General features: G+C 56.7%; 1 protein-coding gene across 4 annotated transcripts in view; it reads right to left on the minus strand.

The window, feature by feature from the left end:
• The window catches only part of FAM193A (family with sequence similarity 193 member A), a 149594-nt gene that overhangs the window by 55753 nt on the left and 71331 nt on the right, over positions 1 to 22510 (minus strand). For 3 of the 4 annotated variants that reach the window (XM_052641609.1, XM_052641611.1, XM_052641608.1), the window contains exons 3-5: positions 5909 to 6051; positions 5525 to 5692; positions 1778 to 2012 (exon numbers count right to left, since the gene is read on the minus strand). In XM_052641609.1, the coding sequence (XP_052497569.1) occupies positions 1778 to 2012; positions 5525 to 5692; positions 5909 to 6051 (546 nt within the window). The remainder of the gene's footprint in view (positions 1 to 1777; positions 2013 to 5524; positions 5693 to 5908; positions 6052 to 22510) is intronic. The other variant, XM_052641610.1, reaches the window with a different exon arrangement.

Genomic DNA, 22510 nt, shown 5'->3' on the forward strand with positions numbered 1-22510 from the left:
TGGGGCTGGGAAGGAGGGCAGGCATGTGCGGTCCCGTCCTAACAGAGCTTGAGAAACAGCTGGCTGGTGAAGACCCTGCTGTCCTTGAGAAGGGAGACTCAGGGTGCCAGCCTGTTACAGCCCGGGGAGGCCTGTCCTGGATGAACGGAGGCACAAGGACACTTCCCAGAGAAGTCACCCTGTGCAGACGCCCTCTACCGCCTGACGCGGTCCACGTGCTCTGCGGCTCTGGGCCCGCAGAGGGCGCTACCCCTGGAGAGGCGGGGCGGCGGGCAGAGAGGGGGCAGGCAGGGGACTCGCGGCGGAGGACCCTCTTGTGGCCAACCACAAAACCCGAGCTTTCAAGCAGAACTCAGAACTCCAGCAAACAGACACTTGGCACTGGGCCTGGTAGCCTCTCCACGTGTAGAGGCCCTGCTGAAGGGGGCCACAGTGACGGCGGCAGGGCTGGTCTACACCAAGGACAGTGCCGCCTAACTGGGCACTGAAAACCACCGGGCAGCTCTGTGCAGCCCACTCAGTGAACCAGGGATTCCCAAACGGCCAAGGTCTGATGCTCAAAAACCACCTGAAGGCTGAGCGACCCCACAGACGGCGACAGAGCAGAGTCCCCTCGGACTGGCGACAGCTTCAGGCCCACCTCGCAGCCAGCCGCCAAGAAGTGCTTGGGCTCCGGTAGACTGCCTCAAAGAAGAATACCCACAACGGGCTGAGAAGTCTACGGAAACAGTCCTCCCCTTCCCGGGTAAATACCTGTGTGAGGCCCCATTTTCTTGAAAACTTCAACCAAAACAGCCTGACAGGCTGAGCACAAAGGCAGACACAAGAAAGCACGCGCACTCCATTAAGCCAGACGCCGCAGCGCCCGCTCCTCTCACGTCAGCGCGGCCCTCGGGACGCCCCCCGCAGGAGTGGCGGGCTCTACTGGAGCGAGGCTCGAGGTGGCCCCGGGACCCGGAAACCACCTGCAGGGCTGGCTCGTTTCTATCGAGGCCCACCAGCTTCAGGGGCACACAGAGACCCTTACGCTCAGAATCTTCAGAACCACCAGTTTTGAACCTGACTGTATTTGTTTCAAAATACCGTTTTACCACTAAGAAAGCAGCTTCTTTTAATAAAATGTGAGCGATGAGGACCACCTCCACAGACTGTTAGTAAACCAAGAAAGCCGGCCAGCAGGTGCGCTGACGCCGGTGAGGCCAGGTCCCAGGAGGTGCATCTCCAGCACCTCCGACTGCAGCCTCTGCGGCCACGGCCTCTCCGAAGCGGTCAGAGGCCCAGGGAGAGCAGGCCTGTCTGTACCCTTCACCAGGACTGGAAGACGCCCACGGGGGCCGGCATCCCACCTGAGCACGAATCCCTCCTCAGTCCAGCGCTGGGCAGCCCCCACGCCCCGCCCCACCCCTCCCCAGCACGGCCTCCTTGCGCACAGCACAGCAGCCCGGCCCCGTGGAGATGTGCCCCCATCAAGAGCTGTTTCCTCCCCTCACACTGTGCCCATGTTGCCCCCTGGGCCCCCACGTCCCCACACGGTGCCCCTGCTTCCGTGCAGCAGCCAAGTCCCGAGGGCGGGAAAGAGGCGAGCAGCCCCCGTGCCCCACACGTCACCCAAGGAGAGGAAGCAGCCCCCTACACCCCTACACGTCGCCCAAGGAGGGGAAGCAGCCCCCGCACCCCAAACGTCGCCCGAGGAGGGGAAGCAGCCCCCGCGCCCCGCACGTCGCCCGAGCAGGGGACGGCTTAACGGGCTGTGGCCCCCGCGGCCGTGGCGCCTCACCAGCGTGCCGAGGAAGCTGCTGATGGTGCGTGCGGCCTGGCACAGGGCGCCGTACTCCTCCAGAAGGAGGGAGATGAACTGGTGGGCCTGCGGCGGGCCCTGCAGGCCGGATGGCGGCTTCACTCTGGACGCAGCCGACAGCTGCCGCAGGAGCCGGACCTTCATCTCCAGCACGTACTCCCGCGCCTGCTGCTCCAGCCGCTGGTACAGCTGGTAGGGGTCCCGCTCGCAGAGCCTGCATGGGAGAGAGGCACACTCACCTGCAGGGCCCGCTCACAGCCACCCCCGGATGGGCGGGGCGCCCCGAGCTCGTCGGGCAGACAGACTGGCGCCCGCTAAGCGCCCTGCCCTGTCAACCCGAGGCGGCCCCGTTCAGATGGGGGGTGGGGCGGGGGTCGCTGCACGCAGACGGCCAGCACGGGGCAGAGCGTGCGCAGGGGGGCCGGGATGGGACGGAGGAGACCCAAGCGCTGGCTTCTGTGCTGCCAGCTGAGGAGCAACGACCCCAGAGGAGCTGCCGGGGCCGGAGGGCGGCCTGTCCCTCTTCCTAGCAGCTCAGTCTCCAGTCCAAACGGGCTGGTACTGTTCCCATCACCAGAGGAATCTTAAGAGACAGAGCATCTCTTTTCAAATTATCCCACCAAAAAACTAAGTGATGAGATGAAACGTGTCAGCTGAAGATCAGACAACAAATCAGTACATGCCCCCCAATCAGGCCACAACAGCAAGTATCCGTTTCACGAATTTCCTTCCTAACGTGGAGACTGTCAGCTTTTACAAACTTGTTCTACAGTAACTGGCAGGACTGTGGTTAAAGAGACCACTGGCGTTCACTGTGCACTTCTGAGGAGCCTCCAGATGGAAACCGGTGACACGGGGGCAGCAACCACGGGCTCCGGGCACAGCCCACCCCCAGGAGGGCCATGGGAGCTGGGCACACAAGAGTGAGCCCGAGAGAAAGGCGGCTCCTGGGTTTGGACCACGGCTCCTCTCCCCGCCGGGCACCACGCTGGGCAAAAGAGAGAGAGGCTGTCACGCACGTCACTTGTGCTTCCAGGCAGCTCAGTGGGTAAAGAGTCTGCCTACAATGCAGGAGACACAAGAGATGCAGGTTCGATCTGCATGTCGGGGAGATCCCGTGGAGAAGGGAATGGCAACCCACTTCAGGATTCTCGCCTGGAAAACTCCATGGACAGAGGAGGCTGACGGGCTACAGCACATGGGGTCGCAAAGAGCCGGACACGACTGAGCGACTTGAGCCGTTTCACTTTTGGATCACCACACCAAGCCACCTCGGTTGTGAGAGATGAGAGCCAAGTGAAAACAGAGCCCTTCGCCTCATTAAAACCACGGCCAGCGAACAGGAAGAACTGAGCGATTCCCATGGTGGCTAGTCCACTCAGGTCGACGCGTGAGCTCTTAAGTGTAGGATAACAAGCATAATCTTAACTACCAGCACAGAAACTGCTCTCTCAAACAACGCATTTCATCTCTTAAAGGAGGGTCACAGACGACTCAAACAACACGGGGACAGACCTTACGGGGGCGAGAGCCTCCCCGTGGCTCCCTTTGCCTGGGGGACCTGGACACGCGCTGTATTTCATTTCTTACACATTTAACCATGACCACTTGGTCCTCTGGCAAACAGACTCTGTAAAAGTCCTCTGACTGAGGCAGGAGGACGGACACTCTCTGGAAGCTCTCCCAGCTGCACATCCGACAAACACTGGTCCTGGCGGCGGGGCCGCAGGCACAGTACGACTCCAGGGAGCAGGGTAACACAACGCAAAAGAGGGGAGGGCAAGGAGAGGGGGGAGGCCCCCGGGGTCAGGTCCGATGGTCTGAGACAGTGGCTCTGAAGTCTAATGCGAAGGGCTGCTGCTGCTAAGTCGCTCAGTCGTGTCTGACTCTCTGTGACCCGATGGACTGCAGCCCACCAGGCTCCTCTGCTCGTGGGATTCTCCAGGCACGAATACTGCAGTGGGTTGCTGTTCCCTTCTCCAGGGGCTCTTCCCCACCCAGGGGTCGAACCCGTTTCCTGCACTGGCAGGCAGATTCGTTACTACTGAGCCTCCAGGGAAGCCCAACGGGAAGGACGGAAGGGAGAAAAGAAGCCTGAGTGAGGAAAACACTCCAGACAGAGCGAAAAGCAGACGCCAGCACCGTCTGTGGCGGCACGAGAGCCGGCGTGGCTGGAGCGCGCAGGCGGGGTGTGAGCTCGGGGTGTGAGCTCGGGCTGGGGGAGCCAGGGTGGGGTGCTGGGCGCCGAGGGCCACGGGGGCGGCAGGGGAGGTCACCGCCAGCTGCGCGAGCCCCAGAAACGGGCCCTGCAGACACCCTCCCTGGCATTTCAAACAACAAAGTGTCCTCTAGACACGGAGCGCGCAAGCAGCAGGACGCACAGCACACAGGAAGACGCGGCACATGGGCCTCGGTCAGGGGCCGGGGCTTCTGCACCTCCACGGCGCCAGCCTTCAGCAGGGCGCGGCCGCCTCCAGGCCTCAGCCGCGTGCAGAGCACCTTCTCAGCATCCGCCACAGCGCCCTGCCGGCGCCGCTACCTGCCGAGAGCTTAGGCCTCTTCCTAAGCGTCCGCGGCTGTGAGCTTATGGGTCTGACATGCAGGTTATTCAGATTTTCCTAACACTCACCAGGAAACCTAACTGCTAAATGCGGCGTATACTGCCTAGAGCCGTCTCAGCTAGTCCCTACGGCCCCCAGCCAGCCACCTCTCCTACCTGCAGAATACACAGCGAGCAGGAGGTTACAGAGCCTCAGAGACTGCAAGCAAAACAGGAGAAAAAGACCAAAGCGAGACTCACTTAGCTCACTGCTCCTATTTGGAACGCCTCTGAAAAGAGGAAACGACGGCAGGAACCGTGGTGGTGATGGCGCCTCAGTCGCTGTGATGGGTCGGCTCTGACTCTTGGTGGCCCCGTGGCCTGTAGCTCACCAGGCTCCTCTGCCCGTGGCAAGACTTCCCAGGCCAGAACACTCGAGTGGCTGCCGTTTCCTCCTCCAGGGGACGTTCCTCACCCAGAGATCAGGCCTGTGTCTCCTGCCCTGGCAGGCGGATTCTTTAGCAGCTGAGTCGGGGCTTCCCGGCGGCTCAGCCGGTCAAGAATCCGCCTGCAGCGCAGCAGACCTGGGTTCAGTCCCCAGGTGGGGAAGGTCCCCTGGAGAAGGGAACGGCTACCCACTCCAGGATTCTGGCCTGGAGAATTCCATGAACTGTATGCTCCATGGGCGCGCAGAGTCAGACACGACTGAGCGACGTTCGCTTCCCTTCACTGGGCAGTGTACAAACCATGAAGAATAAACCCTGCCCTGTCACTGTGCACGAGGCCCCAGCCACACCCCGAGCCCCTCCCAGCGAGAAACACCCAAACGGACAGGCCAGCAGCTGGCTCCCCAGGCACCGCCGGACCCCACAGAGCCCAGAGCCCCTCACCTCCTCAGGGGCGTGATCGCCTTTCCTCCACGAGGCAGCGAAGCAGCAGGGCCCAAGAAACGCCCCCCACCACCCAGGGGCCAGCCAGTGCCCCAACGGAAAGCTACTGCCGACCTTAACGCTAAGGAACAACGGGAACACGTCCGTTCACCTTCAGCCCACAGGCACCCAGCGTCCAGCAGCATTGGAACCGGAGCCTGGACCCGGCCCGTTTGCCGCCGCTGCGCACCTGAGGCCGACCCCCAGAGGGCCCGCTGAGCACCGGGGGCTGGGGGGCCGGGCCCGGGTGAGGCGTACCTGTCCACCAGCTCCTTCACCCCCGCCCTGTCCGGCGCCAGGGGCTGGTCCTGGTCGTCCGCGAGCGGGGTGCCCGCCTGCCGGTAGATGCAGCGGACGGCGTAGCGCACCTCCGACCAGTAGTTCTGCAGCTGCTGGGGCTCCCGCTCCGCCTCCGCCGAGAGCTCCCTGGGGACACGGCGCCGGGCAGTCAGGGGCCGGGGGACCGGCAGCCCGGGGCAGCCCCCGAGCCCCCGCCCGCTCTCCTCCCCGTCCTCCAGCGGCGGCAGCCCCCCTAGCCCCCATGTGTGGGGGGCCCGGGACCCGAGCCCCTCGCTGACCCGGGGAGCCCCCGCCCTCCCAGTGGCCCTCAGGGCGTGGGAGCAGGGGGAGCCCCGGCGGTACCTGCGCTCGTTGCAGGCCTCGCAGGCGCAAGCAGGGTCCGCGGGGGTGGCCACGGGCATCGGCTGAGTGCCTAGGGCGAGCCGCCCGCCACTGCCAGCCTCCGTCTGCGAGCTGAGCGGGGTGTGAAGGAAGTCTTGACCCTGCTTCAGAGAGAGCGGAACAGACGCGTCACGTTAACTGTTCATGGCCCAATTAGCCACTAACTGTTCAGGAAAACACCTTTTAGAAAAAACGTTAAAACCTACACGTTAAAAAGAAAACATTTCAACTGACAATGCATAGGAAACTTTCTCTCTTGACTTTCAAGAATTTCGCCCGGGGCCGAATTACTTCTTTAACCTTCTGAAAGTCACATCATAACCACGCGAGGACAGTCGTTTAAAAAGAGCAGTTCCCAAACCAAGGCTCTCTGACAACCGAAAGGGGTCGGATGGGGAGACGGGTGGGAGGAGAGTAAGAGCGAGGGGCATATGTATGCCGATGGCTGAGTCAAGTTGATGAAGGGCAGAAACCAACACGATACTGGAAAGCTATTATCCTTCCATCAAAAAGAAAAAGAGAGAGCAGTTCCACCCCAGCGCCCTGACTGCCACCACTATCCCGGGGGACACCGCCCCCAAGTGACGCCCCATGCTCAGCGGACCCCCGGCGGCCACTCTCTTGAGTCTGTCCCACGGAACCAAGTGGGAAGCAGGCTCAGAACTGGACTCCCAGCCTGGCCAGCACGGAGACCACAGCCCCGGGCCCGCTGCACAGACCCCACCCCCACCCCCTTCTGCCTAAGAACATGGTCCTGGGGCCCACGCAGCTGCCACTCTGTCCCTCGGGATGGGGCCTGGACTCTGGTCTAAGGACTGTGGGCCCCAACGTGTGGCAAGAAGGTGCACGCACGCTCTTCCCCAGGGCCAGTCGGCCGGCGGCCAGCTCCACCCAGCACCCCGGCCATAAGCAGGGCCCCCACGGGAGGGGCTGCGGACCAGAGGACTGCGTCGTCCCGCCCCCGCCCCTGTGGGCTGAGTGGAGTGTCCAGACAAGCCCCGCTGGCGGCAGAGCTGGGGAGACCCAGTGCAAGCAAATGCTCCATGCGTGGGGGCAGGAGCAAGGAGCCACCCCCGAGCTGAGGCAGGGCCTGACGTCACGAAGGAATCCCCGAGAAAGCTCCTGCTGCGTGAGAGACCCTGGGAGGACTCTGGAGGCAGAGTGGGGACGGGGCGCCACAGTCCCCAGCAGGCAGGCCAGTGCGGCATCTCAGCTCAGTCCAGGAAAACCACAACCTCCAACGAGCAAGAGCCTCTGCCGCAGGCCTGTGAGGATGCCAGGGCCCCCGAGAGCCACAGCAAGACCGCGAGCATCAGGGGCAGCGGGGGCAAGCAGGGCCCGGGACAGGCAGCCCTGCCCCCCACCCCGACCTGAAGGCCTGAGCCAGATGAGACACCGGGATACCTGAAGACAAGACAGTCCCACCCTGAAGACGCCCGGAGAGGCGATGGTCTGACGGGCAGGGCCGGGCGGGCAGCTGTGGCAGGTGGGCGGCCATGCTGGGGGTGGCAGCTGTGCCCGCACGCACACCCACGACCACCGCGGGGCCCGCCCGGCTGAGGCCACCGCTGCCCCCCAGGCCTCGGTGCTGTGGTGCCACGACCATGCTCACACACTGGGGACCCGTCCTCCAAGCCGCAGCAGGTGGTGTTTAAGACACGCGGGAGGTCGTGCAGATCCCCTGCAGAGAGCCCCCACCTCCACCCGCATTTGCGAACACTCTGCAGTCCTCCCGGCCTTCAAGGGTTCCCGGACAAAGGTCTGCTTCCACGTGACTGCGCCAGTCCCTGAACACAGAGCGTGACCCACCGAGCCTGTGAGGCGGTGACAGAGGAATCCCATCAGCCACACCTCAGCAAGGATGCCCACTGTGGGGGGTGGGTGTTGAACCAGCTCTCTGCTGCAAACCCGATGCTCTCTGCCCAGCGACCACGGCTCCTCTGCCGTGCCCCGCTCCTGGGCCCGGTGAGCCTGCCAGCTGCAGCCCCCAGCGGTCGCGCTCCAGGTGTGCCCTGGACCCACCGCCCACCCGCAGGGCTGCCCCTGCACACCAGGTGGCACCCTCGCAGCGCCCTCTCGGGTCTGTGCATCGGCCTCCTGTTGCTGGCCCCTCACTCCTCACGTTCCAGTGAGCCTGTCCATACCAGCAGAGCACTGCCGGCCCTGATCCCGGTCGTGACAAACTGCGACCCATCTTCCCCACGACAAGCTCTGTCCCACGAGGGCGGGCCCCTTTCTGACCTGCCGGCCACTGCACGGGGGCAGCAGGGCCTCGGCCGGGCGCCAGGGCAGGCTCGGGCGAGATCCGGGAGGAACGTTTCCCACTGATGAAGGAGGAGCGAGCTCCCCGCGCTCAGCCGCCGCCGTACCTCTCAGACAGGCTACCTTCAGTCACTAGGCTCTGCCCAAGGCCCACGCGGTTTAAAAGACCCCGCACTTCAACCACATATGATGCACAACGTCCACAACCAGCAACAGAGTCACGAGGCAGGAAAACGCGACCCGTGACCGGGAGGCTCTGAACCGCTGGATCATTTTTCACCTGGGCCGCTTGGTTTCTTGCTGAGTTGTAGAGAGTCCTTGATGCATTTTGGGTATTGCCCTGATCAGATATGTGGTTTGTCCTTCCATTCTGCAGATTTTTTCACTTTCTTGGTGGTCTTTTGCTATGTAGAAGCTCGTTAACTTTATGTGGCCCCAGCTGTTTATTTTTCATTTTGTTGCTTGTGATTTAGATGGCAAATCCAAAAACTCACTTCTGAGACCACACCAAGGAGGTTTATTTGCTAGGAGTTTCAGACTTTCGGATGTTCCACTGAAGTCTACGGCCCATTCTGAGTTGATGTTTCCGAGTGGTTAAGACATGGGCCAAGTTTCATTCTTTCTCATGTGAATATCGAACTGTACCAGAACAATGTATTGAAAAGACTGTCTTTTGTCCACAGTTCAGCAAAATTACTGATGAATGAGTCACAGTACAGAATGCACTAAATCGTACGTGAACTGTAGCAGGTGAAGAGCGAATTAACTACGCCAGCGCGAAGGGAAACCACAGCCGCCCAGACAGCGCGAGGCTCTCGCAAACGAAGGCGACACACACACACCACTCTCATGCGGGTCAAAAGAGGTGAAGACAAGTTACGAGAACACTCATTACACACGTACAGGCATTTTTAAAGGGCTTAAGAAAATAAGGGAATGATAAACATGAGAGGGCCGTGGCTATCTCAGAAGGGGAGGGAAAGAAAGGTGCGCAGGGCGGCGCACGACGGTCTGATTTCTAGTGCTGACCGGGGCTCATTATCCCTTACAACATGTACACTATATGCGCGTTCACACATAGATCAAACATCACACGGCAACAGAAAGGATGTGAAGGGAAGGCAAACCCTCACCGACTCCCAGCTCTCCCCTTCACTGCTTCGCGTCCCTTCCGAGGCCCCCTCAGCCTCACCGTCCCTCCCGGGTCCACCCTCTCCTCCCTGCACAGTGAAGCGCCTGAAGCATCAGGCCCCTCACTCCATTTTAAACCTGACTTATTTCTGGCTACGCTGGGTCTTCTCTAGTTTGGGGAGAGAGGCTACCTTCTTTGCGGTGCACGGCCTCCCGTTTCGGAGGCTTCTCTTGCTGGGAGCGCTGGCTCGGCAGCTGCGGCGCTCAGGCTCAGGTGCTCTGTGGCGTCTGTGACATCCCCAGAGCGCGTCCCAGGACCGAGCCTGTGCCCCTGCACTGGCAGGCAGGCTCTCAGCCACCCGCCCCTCGCCGTGCGGGCTCAGCTTCCCCGCCGCTGAGTGACTGCTCAGGGCTCAGCCCGGCCTCTGCCGCCGCCGCCGCTCCGCTGACACAGGCCTGGCCAAGGTCTCTGCTGGGGGCGGCCTTCTCACGGCACGGCTCCTCTGCTTGCGGAGCCCGGGCTCCAGGGCACGCGGGCTCCAGGAACCGAGGCTCCCAGGCTCTGGACACAGGCTCAGCGGTTGCAGGCCACGGGCTTAGCTGCTCCAGGGCGTGTGGGCTCTTCCGCAATGAGGGACTGAACCTGTCTCTCCTGCACTTGAAGGCAGATTCTCTACCACTGAGCCACCAGGGAAGCCCCTGAGATTGCAAATCTTGAAAATAAAACCGGGGATTCCACTTGACAGAAGTGAAGTTATGACCTACAGTCAGATGGGTGGAAGGGTCTAGCAATGTCCAGTCAGCAAGTTAAAAGAGATGTCGGTTATGTCTATACCAATAAAGGTAAAGGAAAAAAAAATCACTGAAATAGCAGAAATAAAAGTCAAGCAACTCTGAGTAGATTTTTTTTTAGGCTGCAAAGGCATAATACAAACAAACATGGAACATTTGTAAGTGGCGAAAGAGTCCATGCTTATCGGATCAGAAAACTTAATACTAGAAAGAAATTAATTCTCCTCCTCCCAACTTACAGTCAGTGGCATCCCGGTCAGATCTCAACAGGGTGTTTCTTCTGTATGTATATGTATGTGTGCTGGCAGATGTCTGTGTGTGCGTGTGCGGAAACAAGAAGATAATTTTCAATTACACAGAAACGGAAAGAACCAAGAATGACCAAGGCAGATTTGACGAGCGCAAGATGAGAGGCCATTCTCTCTGCACACACGCTTCACAGAGCCATGGCCATCGCAAAACCCACAGCGCAGCGAGCTCTGGAGCCGCTGTGCTCGTCGGCAGCAGGCACTGAGCTGAACAGTCAGCGCCACTTCCGGGTGTCCGTGATGCTGCCGAGGCAGTGACTGCACTGACCCTAACCCTTGAGCACGTCTTCTGAATGTCCGAAGTGACGAAACAGGAGTCTGCATGGAGCACTCCTGCAATGCTCCGAAGAACACAGCTGCACACCGAGTGAGCCCCACTGTCCCAGAAACTTCAATCTGCCTGGACAGAGGCCTGACAGACCCATCTGTGCATATTCAGACTTGGATACTGTCAGACATTTTCTTAAAAATGAATGAAATAAGCCTGTCTCTTCAAGGAAAACAGCTGATGCTACTTGTAGCCAGTCACAAAACTGGAGCTTTCCAGCAAAAAAAGTTTGGAAAACATGTGTCCATTACTGAGGGCTTGAAAGCGCATCCACATTTGGACACCTTTCTGAAGATATCGGTGGCAGTAACAAATGTGACTTGTAAAAAAAAAAAAAACCAAACAAACCTGGATGTTGAAAGGCGTCCCTATCTGGAAGCTCTCCCTTCCTGGGTAACATATCACTGTGCAAATGACCAGCATGTGGTGCTGCACACTCACGTGTGGGCAGGAGATTCCTTCAGAGTGCTGCAGCTAACCAAGAGAAACTGCTACCTGTCACAGGTGGGTGTGGCACCAGAGAAAATCCAGAGTTATCTGAAAACGTGATCGCTACAACTTCAATCAAACCACCAAACACACAAGCAGACAGAAGAGCCCAGCTGTCTTCTACCATCCAAATGTGAACAAGATCTAAAAATAGCGCTGCTCTATTATTTTTGTTTTGGAAATAGTTTTCATCAAAAAAATACACTTTCAATCTTAACCCTGAGCTGTGTTTGGTCACTCAGTCGTGTCCGACTCTCTGCGACCCCAGGCCTGCAGCCCACCAGGCTCCTCTGTCCACGGGGTTCCCCAGGCAAGAATACTGGAGTGGGTTGCCACGCCCTCCTCCAGGGGATCTTCCCAACCCAGGGATCAAACCCAGGACTCCCGCATTGCAGGCAGAGTCTTTACCCCCTGTGCCGCCAGGGAAGCCCAAGAATACCAGACAGGGAAGCCTAACCCTCCTCCAGGAGGCCTTCCCAGCCCAGGGATCGAACTGGGCTTCCCCCATCGCAGGTGGATTCTGTGCCAGCTGAGCTGACCCTGTGACTCAGCAATCCCTTCGCTACGTGCATATGCAACAGGATGTGCAAACCTGTGCTCCAGGAGCGTCAGTCGGCACAGCAAAATCTGGAAACCAAACACAAGGCAGTATCAGCTCACACAGGCGGACAGTATATAACCACCCAGGCTGACCACACGGCCCACAACCGCGCCTGACAACGGAACCATCAGACACAGGCGGACAGTATATAACCGCCCAAGCTGACCACACGGCCCACAGCCGCGCCTGACTCAGTGAAACTATGAGCCATGCCGTGTAGGGCCACCCGAGACAGATGGGTCACAATGGAGAGCTCTGACAAAACATGGTCCCCTGGAGAAGGGAATGCCAAACCACTTCAGTATTCTTGCCTTGAGAACCCCATGAACAGTATGAAAAGGCAACAAGATGGGACGCTGAAAGAGGAACTCCCCAGGTTGGCTAGGTGCCCGATGTGCTGCCGGAGATCAGTGGAGAAACAGCGCCAGAGGAGTGGAGACACGGAGTCAAAGTGAGAACAGCAGCCAGCTGCGGCTGTGACTGGTGACGGAAGCCGCACAGGAGCCTGGAATGTCAGGTCCACGAATCAAGGCAAATTGGAAGTGGTCTAACAGGAGATGGCAAGAGTGAACATCGACATCTTAGGAATCAGTGAACAAAAATGGACTGGAATGGGCAAATTAAATTCAAATGACCACTGTATCTACTACTGTGGGCAAGATTCCCTTAGAAGAAATGAAGTAGCCCTCATAGTCAACAAGAGAGTCCGAAATGCAGTACTTGGGTGCAATCTCAAAAATGACAGAATGATCTTGATTCGTTTCCAAGGCAAACCATTCAGTATCAGTAATCCAAGTCTATGTTCCAATCACTAATGCCAAAGAAGCTGAACAGTTCTGTGAAGACCTACAAGACTTTTGAGAACTAACACCAAAAAAAGATGTCCTTTTCATCACAGGGGACTGGGATGCAAAAGCAGGAAGTCAGGAGATACGTGGAGTAACAGGCAAGTCTGGCCCTGGAGGACAGAATGAAGCAGGGCAAAGGCTAACAGAGTTTTGCCAAGAGAACGCACTGGTCATAGCAAACAGCCTCTTCCAACAACACAAGAGACAACTTACAGACATCACCAGATGGTCAACACCAAAAGCAGGTTGATTATATTCTTTGCAGTCAAAGATGGAGAAGCTACATACAGTCAACAAAAACAAGACCAGGAGCTGACTGTGGCTCAGATCATGAACTCCTTATTGCAAAATTCCAAATTTAAACTGAAGAAAGTAGGGAAAACCACTACCTAAATCAAATCCCTTATGATTATACAGTGAAAGTGACAAATAGATTCAAGGGATGAGATCTGATAGACAGAGTGCCTGAAGAACTATGGACGGAGGTCTGTAACACTGTACAGGAGACAGGGAGCAAGACCATCACCAAGAAAAAGAAATGCAAAAAGGCAAAATGGTTGTCTGAGGAGGTCCTACAAATAGCTGTGAAAAGAAGAGACGCGAAAGGCAAAGGAGAAAAGGAAAGAAATATTCACTTGAATGCAGAGTTCCAAAGAACAGCAAGGAAAGATAAGAAAGTCTTCCTAAGTGAACAATGCAAAGAAACAGAGGAAAATAAAAGAATGGGAAAAACCAGAGATCCCTTCAAGAAAATCAGAGTTACAAGAGGAACATTTCATGCAGAAATGGGCACAATAAAGGACAGAAACAGTATGGACCTAACAAGCAGAAGAGATTAAGAAGAGGTGGCAAGAATACACAGAAGAACTATACAAAAAAATCTTAATGACCCAGATACTCATGATGGTGTGATCACTCACCCAGAGCCAGACATATTGGAAGGCAAATGAAGTGGGCCTTAGGAAGCATCACTATGAACAAAGCTAGTAGAGGTGATGGAATTCCAGTTGAGCTGTTTCAAATCCTGAAAGATGATGCTGTGAAAGTGCTGCATTCAGTATGCCAGCAAATCTGGAAAACTCAGCAGTGGCCACAGGACTGGAAAAGGTCAGTTTTCATTCCAATCCCAAAGAAAGGCAATGCCAAAGAATGCTCAAACTACCGCACAATTGCACTCATCTCACATGCTAGTAAAGTGATGCTCAAAATTCTCCAAGCCAGGCTTCAGCAATACGTGAACCATGAACTTTCCGATGTTCAAGCTGGTTTTAGAAAAGGCAGAGGAACCAAAGATCAAATTGCCAACATCTGCTGGATCATGGAAAAAGCAAGAGAGTTCCAGAAAAACATTTATTTCTGCTTTATTGACTATGCCAAAGCCTTTGACTGTGTTGCTCACAATAAACTGTGGAAAATTCTTCAAGAGATGGGAATACCAGACCACCTGACCTGCCTCTTGAGAAACCTACATGCAAGTCAGGAAGCAACAGTTAGAACTGGACATGGAACAACAGACTGCTTCTAAACAGGAAAAAGTGTACGTCAAGGCTGTACACTGTCACCCTGCTTATTTTTAATTTATGTGCAGAGTACATCATGAGAAACGCTGGGCTGGATGAAGCACAAGCCAGAATCAAGATTGCCGGGAGAAATATCAATAACCTCAGATAATGCTAATGACACCACCCTTATGGCCAAAAGTATACAGGAACTAAAGAGCCTCTTGATGCAGGTGCAAGAGGAGAGTGAAAAAGCTGGCATAACACAACACTCAGAAAACGAAGATGGTGGCAGCCAGTCCCATCACTTCCTGGCAAACAGATGGGGAAACAGTGAAATGCTGACAAACTATTTTCTTGGGCTCCAGAATCACTGCAGACGGTGACTGCAGCCATGAGATTGATTAAAAGACACTTACTCCTTGGAAGAAAAGCTATGACAAGTCTAGACAGTGCATTAAAACACAGAGACATTGCTTTCCTGAGAAAGGTCCATCTAGTCAAAGCTCTGGTATCCCCAGCAGTCAAGTATGATGTGAGAGCTAAACTGTGAAGAAGGCTGAGCACCGAAGAGCTGATGCTTTTCAACTGTGGTGCTGGAGAAGACTCTTGAGAGTCCCTTGCACTGCAAGGAGATCCAACCAGTCCATCCTAAAGGAGATCAGTCCTGCATATTCATTGGAAGGACTGATGCTGAAGCTGAAGCTCCAGTACTTTGGCCACCTGATGTGAAGAGGTGACTCACTGGAAAAGGTCCTGATGCTGGGAAGGATTGAAGGCGGGAGGAGAAGGAGTCAACAGAGGATGAGTTGGTCGGATGACATCACTGACTCAGTGGACGCGAGTCTGAGTGAGCTCCGGCAGAGGGTGCAGGACAGGGAGGCCGGGCGTGCTGCCGGCCGCCGTCACTAAGAGCAGGACACTGAGCCCCTGAACAGCAACAGCAACGAAACAGAGACTAAGGCGGCGACAGGTCCCAAACATGATGCTGAGCAAGAGGCCGGATGCAAAGCAACACGCACCGCGTGACCCCTGTCTGTAGAGTTCAGAACTCCAGAAGAACAGGACAGCCCTGCAGAGGGACGGGGGTGAGGGCGTGCAGCTCAGGAAGAGGAGCAGGAGGTGCTGGGAAGGGGGAGGGAAGCGGATGAAGGGCGAGGCCTGACTGGGGGACTCACTGCAGCAGAAATCAACCCAAAGAGATCAGCGGTCACTGGAGGCGACAAGGATTCATTCCGCCACGAGAAAACAGCTGCCCAGGACTTCCCCGGTGGTCCTGCAGCTAAGACTCTGTGATCCCAGCGTAGAGGGCCTGGGTTTGATCCGTGATCAGGGAACTAGAAGATCCCACAGGCTGCAACTGAAAGATCCAGCATGCCGTAACTAAGACTTGGCTCAGCCAAAGAAATAAGTATTTTTTTTAAAAAAGGAAATAGCTTCTCAAATGCACATCAAAACCACAACGAGATTAACACCTCTCACCTGTCAGAATGTCTGTCATCGAAAAGACCACGAATAACAACCACTGGTGAGGATGCGGAGAAAAGAGAACCCTTGCACACTGCTGGTGGGAAGGCAAACTGGGGCAGTCCCTGTGCGAGACAACGAGGAGCTTCCTCAGGAAACGAGTAACAGAGCTGACACACAATCTGGCAACTCCACTCCCGGGTAGACATCTGAAGAAAATGAAGACACTAGTGTGAAGAGACACACGCACACCAGCGTTCACAGCAGCACCGTTTACAATAGCCGGGACATGGAAGCCACCTAAACGTCCATCGACGGATGAACGGACAGAGGTGGTGTACATACATACGTGTGCACCATCGAACACTGCTCAGCCACCAGGAAAGGAGAGACTCACAGCCACAGCCGCGTGGATGAACTCGAAGGGCATTACGCTAAGAGAGACAGCCAGAGACAGCCAGGTACTGGATGGCGTGGCTTACGCACGTGGAGTCTGAACAGTGGAGCGAAAGTGAGCATACCCAGACAGAGAAGCAGACTCTCAGCGCAGAGTCAGCTCGCGGGCATCAGCAGGCAAAGGGAGGCGGGAGCGGCGGGGAGGGGCTGCGGTCGGGAGACGCAGACCACCGCGCACACATTAGGTAAGCAAGGAATACGTGAGGATAGACTGTGCAAGGCAGGGGGACAGAGCCAGTATTTTATACCAACTATTGTTCAGTCACTAAGCTGTGTCTGACTCTTTGGGACCCCACGGACTGCAGCACGTCAAGCCCTTCCGTCCTCCACTATCTCCCAGAGCTTGCTCAAACTCATCTCTACTGAGTCGGGGAAGCTATTGAACCATCTCATCCTCTGCCACCCCCTTCTTCTCTTGCCTTCAATCTTTCCCAGCATCAGAATCTTTTCCAGTGAGTCAGCTCTTCATATCAGGTGGCCAAAGTATTGGAGCTTCAGCTTCAGCATCAGTCCTTCCAATGAATATTCAGGGTTGATTTCCTTTAGGATGGACTGCTTGGATCTCCTTGCTGTCCAAGAAAACTCTCAAGAGTCTTCTCCAGCACCACATTTCAAAAGCATCAATTCTTCGGTGCTCAGCCTTACTGACTATAAATGGAACATAACCTTTAAAAATTGTGAATCACTGCTGTACACCTGAAACTTACTGTGTATAAACTTTATCTCAATAAAAAATATGAAATCGCTTCTCAAGAGACCAAATGAGATGCACTTCTATGCTGACTGCAAGAAGTGACTACAAGACCACTTACAAGACACAGCCCGAAGCAGCTGAGAGTACCAGGTTGCGGGAAGGGGAGGAGGGAGGGAGAGCACTCGTGCGCCCCGACAGTGAACAAGCGGCCCTGAGGAGGGGGGCAGAGGCCACCACACCAGCGGGCAACGGCTGGGCTTAATCAGCAGCCTGCGTCCATCCAGCAGAGCCCTAAAACCTGGAGGGCAAAACCGGAAAACTTTTGAGAAAGAAGGGCACACACTCACAGGAGGACACGCCCACCGACCTCACTCAGACTGAGAGTGAGCACACACAAAGCCAAGAAAGCGCGCGACTAACGCGGGCGGGCAAGCGCGGGCCGAGTCCTCCACCCGAAGGCTGAGGAGACAGCTTCAGGCGTGCGTGCAACACTCAGAAAAACCTAGCCACGTGTTACGAGACTGAGGCAATGGGTCACGTCGGAGAGTTCTAACAAAACGTGAGCCCCTGGAGGAGGGAATGGCAAACTGTCCCAGTATACTTGCCACGAGAACCTCATGAGCTGCGTAAGAGGACAAAAAGGTATGAGACACCGGAAGGTGAGTCCCCCGGGTCGGAAGGTGTCCGGTATGCTACTGGGGAGAGCGGAGGAGAACTACTAGCAGCCCCAGAAAGAGTGAGCTGGGCCAGAGCGGAAAGGACGCTCAGCCGTGGACGCGCCTGGTGGCGAGAGCGGGTCCGATGCTGCCAACAGAGCTGCCCAGGAACCTGGCGTGTTGGGCCCGTGAGCCAAGATCAGTCGGACGCGGCCAAGCAGGAGATGGCAAGAATAAACATCAACATCTTAGGAATCCAAAATGGACGGGAACGGGCAAATTTAATTCAGATGACCATTATATCTACTACTGTGGCAAGAATCCCATAGAAGAAATGGAGAAGCCCTCAAAGTCAACAAGAGTCCAAAATGCAGCACTTGGGTGCAACCTCAAAAGTGACAGAATGATCTCAGTTCATTTCCCAGGCAAGCTATTCAACATGTAAGCTAAGTCTATGCCCCCACCCTTTCATACTGTGACTGACTCACTCGAAAAGACCCTGATGCTGGAAAGGATTGAAGGCAGGAGGAGAAGGGGACAGCAGAGGACGAGATGTCTGGATGGCATCACCGACTCGGACGTGAGTCTGAGCAGGCTCCGGGAGTTGATGATGGACAGGGAAGCACGGTGTGCCGCAGTCCATGGGGTCGCAAAGAGTCAGACACGACCGAGCGACTGAACTGATGCCCCTACCACTGATGGCAAAGAAGCTGAAGTTGAACAGTTCTATGAAGACACAGAAGACCTGCTAGAACTAACAGCAAAAAAAGATATGTCCTATTCATCACTGGGGATTGGAATGCAAAAGTAGGAAGTCAAGAGATACCTGAAGTAACTGGCAAGTTTGGCCTTGGAGAACAAAACAAAGCAGGGCAAAGGCTAACTGAATTCTGCCAAGAGAACGCACTGGTCACAGCAAATACCTTTTTTCAACAACACAAGAGACGACTTTACACATGGACATCACCAAATGGTCAATACCAAAATCAAACTGATTACGTTCTTTGTAGCCAAAGATGGAGAAGCTGTATACAGTCAGCAAAAACAAGACCTGGCGCTGACTGTGGCTCAGATCATTAGCTTCTCATAGCAAAATTCAGACTAAAACTAAACAGAGCAGGGAAAACCACTAGACCAGCCAGGTACAACTTAAATCAAATCCCTGTGAATATGCAGGGGGGGCAATGAATAGATTCAAGGGATTGGATCCTGTTAATAGTGTTCCTGAAGAACTATGGATGGAGGTCTGTAACACTGTACAGCAAGGCAAGCAAACAAAGCCATCCCAAAGAGAAGGAAGAACCAGAAGGCACACTGGGTCTCTGAGGAGGCCCTGCAAACAGCTGTAAGAAGGAGAGAAGTGGAAACCGAGGGAGAAGGAGAAAGGCGCACCCCATTGTGCGCAGAGCTCCAAAGAGCAGCACAGAGAGGCGAGAAGGCCTTCTTCAGCGAGCACTGCGCAAAGCTGGAAGGAAGCAACAAAGCAGGAAGCCCGAGACTCCGCAGGAAAAAGGGAAAGGGGGCATTTGGCCAAGGGTGGCACAATAAAGGACAGAGACGGCAGAGGCCTGCAGACGCTGGGGAGGCCAGCAAGAGATGGGACGAACACACGGAGCTGCACAGAACAGATGCTGATGACCTGGATCACTGCGCCTGTGCGGCCGGCCAGCCAGAGCCGGACATTCCGGAAAGCGAAGCCAAGCGGGCCTTAGGAAGTACTGCTGGTGGTGAAGCCAGCGGAGGCGGTGGGATTCCAGTAGAGTCACTCAAAACCTGGAAAGGATGATGCCACTGAGGCGTTGCATTCAATATGTAAGCAAATCTGGAAGACCCAGCAGTGGCCACGGGACTGGAAAAGGTCAGTCCTCATCCCAGTTCCCAAGAGGGGTAGCACTAAAGAATGCGCTAACCACGGGGCAGTCGCACTCATCTCCCATGCTAGGACGGTCGTGCTTAAAAGTCTGCATGCTAGGCCTTAGCATCGTGCAAACCAAGAACTTCCATATGTCCAAGCTGGTTTTAGAAAGGGAAGAGGAACCAGAGATCAAATTGCCAACATTCCCTGGATCATAGGGAAATCACTGTTTCATTGACTATGCTAAAGTCTTTGACTGTGTGGATCGAAACAATCTGTGGAAAGCTCTTAAAGAGATGGGGACGCCAGGTGTCTTGCCTGTCTCCTGAGAGACGTGCATGCGGGCCGAGAAGCAGCAGTTAGAGCCCTGTGTGAAACGACCGGTTCAAGACTGAGAAACGATTGAGACAGGGCTGCCTGCTGCCATCCTGTCCAACCCGCACGCGGAGCACATCACGAGAAACGTCGGGTGGATGAGCTACAAGCTGGAATCAAGACAGGCAGGAGAAACACCGACAACCTCAGAGATGTGGAAGACGCCACTCTGGTGGAGAAAGTGAAGAGGGACTAAAGAGCCCCTTGATGAGGGTGAAGAGCGAGACAGCGGCTTAAAGCTCAAGGTGAAAGAAGCCGCAACCATGGTGCCCGGCCCCACTGTTTCACGGCAAATAGAAGGGGAAACTGCGGGAGCCGTGCAGAGCTCCTCCTCCTGAGCTCAGAGGCCCTGCGGACAGTGACGGCAGCCAAGAAGCCAGAAGGCGACTGCTCCCTGGCAGGAAGGCCGGCACACGCCCAGACAGCGTGTCGGGAGGCAGAGATGTTGCCCTGCGGGCAAAAGTCGGTCTAGTCAAGGCCATGGTCTTCCCAGAGGCCACGTACGGCTGTGAGAGCTGGACCATGAAGAAGGCAGACGCCAAAGGACTGATGCCTCTGAGCTGTGGTGCTGGAGAAGATGCCTGAGAGTCCCCTGGACAGCAAGGAGGTCCAGCCAGTCAATCTTACGGGAAGTCAACCCTGAATCCTCGTTGGAAGGACTGATGCTGAAGCTCCAGTATTTTGGTCATCTGATGTGAACAGCCAACTCACTGGAAAAGCCCCTCATGCTGGGAAAGACTGAGGGCAGAAGGTTGGACGGCATCCCCAGTGCAATGGACATGAACCACGGCAAACCTCGGGAGATGCGAGGGACAGCGAGGCCTGGCACGTGACAGTCTTTGGGGGTGGCACAGAGCTGGGCATGGATGGGCGACCGGACAACCACCACCACATATCAGTGTCTCTGGCTGACGAGGAACCACTCTAAGACATGCCACGAGGCTCAACAGTAACAGCAGTAAGTTAAAGGCCAGTATGATTGCAAGTAATCCAAGAGATAGGTTTGGATACCTACAAATACTTCTAAAAACGATTCACTGTTGAAAACAGAAATAACCACGACTGGACAACACTTAAGGTGGAGCCCATACTACCAGCAAATCCGAAATAAAGAGCAGCAGGCAGGCTTCCAGCACACGCGACGGCAGAATCGTGAGCACTGATGGGGAGGAACCCCACGCAGAAAGGCAGGGGAGCAGCCACCGAGAAAGGCCCGCCAGCTCTGCGGGCGCCTCGGCGGGGCCGCTGCTGTGCAGGCCGGGCCGCCCATGCAGGCATGCTGTGCCCATCTTCCTGTGCAGGCGCAGGCAGGCAGAGCGGGCAGGTGCCCCCCGGTCTCCGGGTGAGATGGGCACAGGAGGGCCGCGTCCCTAAAGCAGCTGGCACGCAGCTCCAGCTCCCCGCCCTCGGAAGAGGCCTGGAAGATGGGGAGTCCCCACACTGTCGTGGCCCCACCTTACCGTGGCGTCTGTGCCCTGCTCCCTAGAACAAGGAACCAGGGGAGCCAGGCCCACGACTGACGGTGTCTATCTGCAACGCGGGACCCGGCGGCACCTGCCATCTCCACCTCCAGCACCCTGAGCAGAGCAGGGCCCCTGGGGAGGGGCAGAGCGGAGCACGCCTGCCAGCAGCAGAGTCTCCGTGAGGGCGGAGAGGACGCTGGGGGCACGGAGGGGCCGGGAGCGGCTGGCACCCCGACACCGCCCCCCAGCACACACAGCAGCAGTCACGAGTGGAGCGGAGTGGAAGACAGAGGTTTTTAAAGATTTTCAAGCTCCTCTTTGGAGACACGACTGACAGACTTCCAGCGAGACTGGCTAAAAAAAGGAAAGAGAAAGCACCAATGTGAGGAGCAGAACGCTGTATCTACAGGCACGGCAGCAACCAGAGCAGACCCCCGCACTCAGACTGACACCTCTTCACCGCAGCGCACGTGGACAGGGGCTGCCCCGGGGGCTCAGGCGGCAAAGAAGCCACCTGCGCTGCGGCAGACCCGGGTACGACCCCTGGTCTGGGAAGATCCCCCAGAGAAGGAAACGGTAACCCGCCCCAGGATTCTTCTCCGGAGAATCCCGTGGACGGAGGAGCCTGGCGGGCTACAGTCCACAGGGTCACAGAGAGTCAGGCACGATGGAGTGACTACACACACACACACGACTTGAAAACAAACGGAAAACGTCTTATCTGTTCAAGAAACTGAAGCAAAAGTTCAAAATGCACCCCCAGCCCTGCCCCGCTGTGGAGAAGGCAGGAGGCCGTGACCCGGGGGCGGCAGTGGGGGGAGTGCGGTTGGAGGCGGACGCGCAGGTGGGGCCTGGGCCGGAGGAGGAAAGGACGAGAACCACCGGCCACCTAGGCCCCGGGGGGCACACCCAGGAGGCGGGCTCCTTGGCTGCAGGGAGACCGTGGAGTGTTAGCGGGGCCTGGGCAGTCCCGGTCCCAGCGGGGTGGCCAGGGCAGCACTCCAGGCCGGGGCCCTCCCATCAGGCAGGACCCAGCGGGCCGCTGGGCAGCGGGGAGCAGGCCCAGGTGGAGGGGCCAGGGGACCCAGCGGGCCGCTGGGCAGCGGGGAGCAGGCCCAGGCGGAGGGGCCAGGGGACCCAGCGGGCGGGGAGTAGGCCCAGGCGGAGGGGCTGGGGCCGGGGAAGGGTTGGGGAGGGCGGAGACCCCCGGGACAGACACGCTCAGGCCCGTGACCGGACAGCCGGTATCCAGGCGGACATCTGAAACCGAGGCTTCACGGTGTCCGCGCGGGACACGGTCTCGGCACCAAGCTCTGAGCGAGGCCTGCAGGGCGGGAAG

The sequence above is a fragment of the Budorcas taxicolor genome, chromosome 6, assembly GCF_023091745.1.
Source record: "Budorcas taxicolor isolate Tak-1 chromosome 6, Takin1.1, whole genome shotgun sequence".
Classification (NCBI taxonomy): Eukaryota; Metazoa; Chordata; class Mammalia; order Artiodactyla; family Bovidae; genus Budorcas; species Budorcas taxicolor.